Below are 2500 nucleotides of genomic sequence, written 5' to 3'. Positions count from 1 at the left end.
AATGGGGTCCTACCATTAAAGGGTTAATATCAAAAAGTACGTTAATCAAACAGCTTTCACTCTGTTACTTTAATAATTCTCTTCAGTGGTGAATTATTTGTTATTCCTATATTTGGAAAAGAATTATTTTTTTTACTTTCTACAATTAAATACATTTTCAAAGCATTTAATCCCAGCATGTTTTCCATTTGTCTCATTTCAGGACCAATGTTTAAAGCGTTTGAAAACAAAACATGCCATACCAAATGCAAGTCCAAACCAAGTGATGGGTAAAAATCTTGACACAGGAGAGTATTGTCGATTGGATCTGCTTTGATTTAGAAAACAGAGGAAATGTTGCTGGATGTACAATTATCCGAATAGATTTGAAAAAGGAGTTAGAATCATCTTCATATTTGACAAGCATAAACACATGCTTATAAAAGAATATCACCTAGCAACATTAGGGAGTGAAAACGTATAATCTTCTCTTCAAAATCTGCATGTCTAATCTTATGCTCCTCGTTTTTTTATTTAGATGAGTGAATGGTTGATAGCAGAACACCTCTCTAACAGCCAGGCAGAGGGTTCATATCTGATCCGGAATTCAATTCCCATCACTTCAAAATGTTTTTATCCTTTGTTTTCTTCTAGCACTTCTCTACTCACTTCATCTCCTGTCATCTTTTTGTATTTGTCACAATTGAGACATCTGAAAAGATTTGTTGATATTTGTAGACCTCTACCCATGCATTCTGTGATAACATAAGTTACTGCTTTTAACAGAAAATAATATTTTAACTTTTCCAATCAATCTTTTTTCTTTCAGGGAGGGAGGGAGGGAGGGAGAGAGAGAGAGAGAGAGAGAGAGAGAGAGAGAGAGAGAGAGAGAGAGAGAGAGAGAGAGAGAGAGAGAGAGAGAGAGAGGAGGAGAGAGAGAGAGAGAGAGAGAGAGAGGGAGAAGAGAGAGAGAGAGAGAGAGAGAGAGAGAGAGAGAGAGATGAGAAGACGTGAGAGAGAGCAAAACAAATCTTGTTAACAGACGTGATTACCTACAAAACAATGAATAAGGTACCAAAAAATTAGAAAATGAAGCAAAAAAAATGTACTCATGTACATGCACACGCACACGCAGACGCGTTCATATTGTATCTTTATAGTTGGTGCTGACCCTTATTTTTAAAGAGCAAATTAATTTTTTAAGTGAAGAATTCATTTGTCTGATTGAAAGGTAGCAGTACTGTTTCCCTGTAGACATTTGATTTATATTTGTGAAGTTTGTCATTATGTGGATGTCTCAGCCAGTATTGATGTGAGTTTGAATTTCTTCATTTTCAAGTTTCTTAACAGATTCCAGATTAATCTAGTCTATTACTGTCACAATTACATTGGTTTGGTGGCAAAAGTGACATTGGAATGTTATGTACAGGAAGTCCATCCATCCGTAATTACCTCCATAATTACTAAATATTGATACAACCAAAACACTTGTAACAAGACGGATCTATCCCGACTAGATTATTGCAATTCTCTCCTTTGTGGTAAAACCTGTGATAAACTTGTCAAACTCCAAATAATTCAAAACAATGCTGCAAGATTAGTAACCAAACATAAGGGACTTGCACACTCTCTTCCTTTTCTGTATGATATTTCACTGGCTGTCTTTTGAAGACCCTTTTAAATATAAACTTGCCGTGTTGTATTTAAAATGTATAGCACAGGAATCCTTGTCTTACATTAAAGAATGTTTTGAGTAATTACAGATCGTCCGCATCACTCCGATCACAAATGGATGGTATTTCTGGGCCAGGAAGTTCTATATTGGCCAATCTTTGCTCTCTTTTATTATTCTCTGTCTCCACTGTAAGGCTTTGTATGGAATGATACAATTTCGTGCAGTGTGAGGTCTCTGCAAGATGGAGAAATGTTTGCCCCCTTGATGGGGGTTCTGAATATGTATATCTTTGCACTCACTCTATTTTTTTTCTCGCTCTGTATTACAAGTAAATTCCATGTTACTCCTTGTCTTTGTTATGGGCATAGATCATTTGCCTTGTTCCTGCCTTTTACCGAAAGTGAGACACATTTTTTGTTGTTGTGAAAGATGATTTTCTTTTTCTTTTAAATCATCCCAATGGGGTGCACTATTGATAATTTTTGTGAACCTGTCGGTAATTGGATGCCACTTTAGGATGGTTTTGAACTAGACTCACATGTCGATTGCTATTATGATCATCTTTGGGGTTTTTTTTTTTTGCATGAACTAGTCCACATAGCTGCCAACCAGTACGATAAAATCGTACATAGTACAATTTGGCCAATCCAGAAAAAGAAAATAAATCCAGAAAAAAACCCCAAAAACTAATGCTCACACCAATGCAGCTCTTTTGTGGCTGTCTTTGCCCTCTTCAGGAACTCTGAGCTGAACTCACTGTCATAGCATGGAGTGCTATTATACTTGACAATGAGAAGTCCTGAAAGCATGTCTGTGCTCAGGCTGCCCCTGAAGTCAGTCTTATTT

The 2500-nt window shown here is 36.5% G+C and overlaps 1 protein-coding gene across 1 annotated transcript in view; it reads left to right on the top strand.

Annotated features, from left to right (window-relative positions):
• Positions 1–806, top strand: part of LOC144966159 (uncharacterized) — a 20405-nt gene extending 19599 nt beyond the window's left edge. The window contains exon 12 of the mRNA XM_078902286.1: positions 203–806. Within this exon, the coding sequence (XP_078758412.1) occupies positions 203–316 (114 nt within the window). The 3' untranslated portion in view covers positions 317–806. The remainder of the gene's footprint in view (positions 1–202) is intronic.
• The last annotated feature ends 1694 nt before the right edge of the window (positions 807–2500 follow it).

Source organism: Berghia stephanieae, chromosome 2, assembly GCF_034508935.2.
Source record: "Berghia stephanieae isolate SIO BIC M18660-M18661 chromosome 2, UCSD_Bste_1.3, whole genome shotgun sequence".
Classification (NCBI taxonomy): Eukaryota; Metazoa; Mollusca; class Gastropoda; order Nudibranchia; family Aeolidiidae; genus Berghia; species Berghia stephanieae.
The sequence above is the reverse complement of the archived record's forward strand: the minus strand, read 5'-3'. Positions and strand labels throughout refer to the sequence as shown.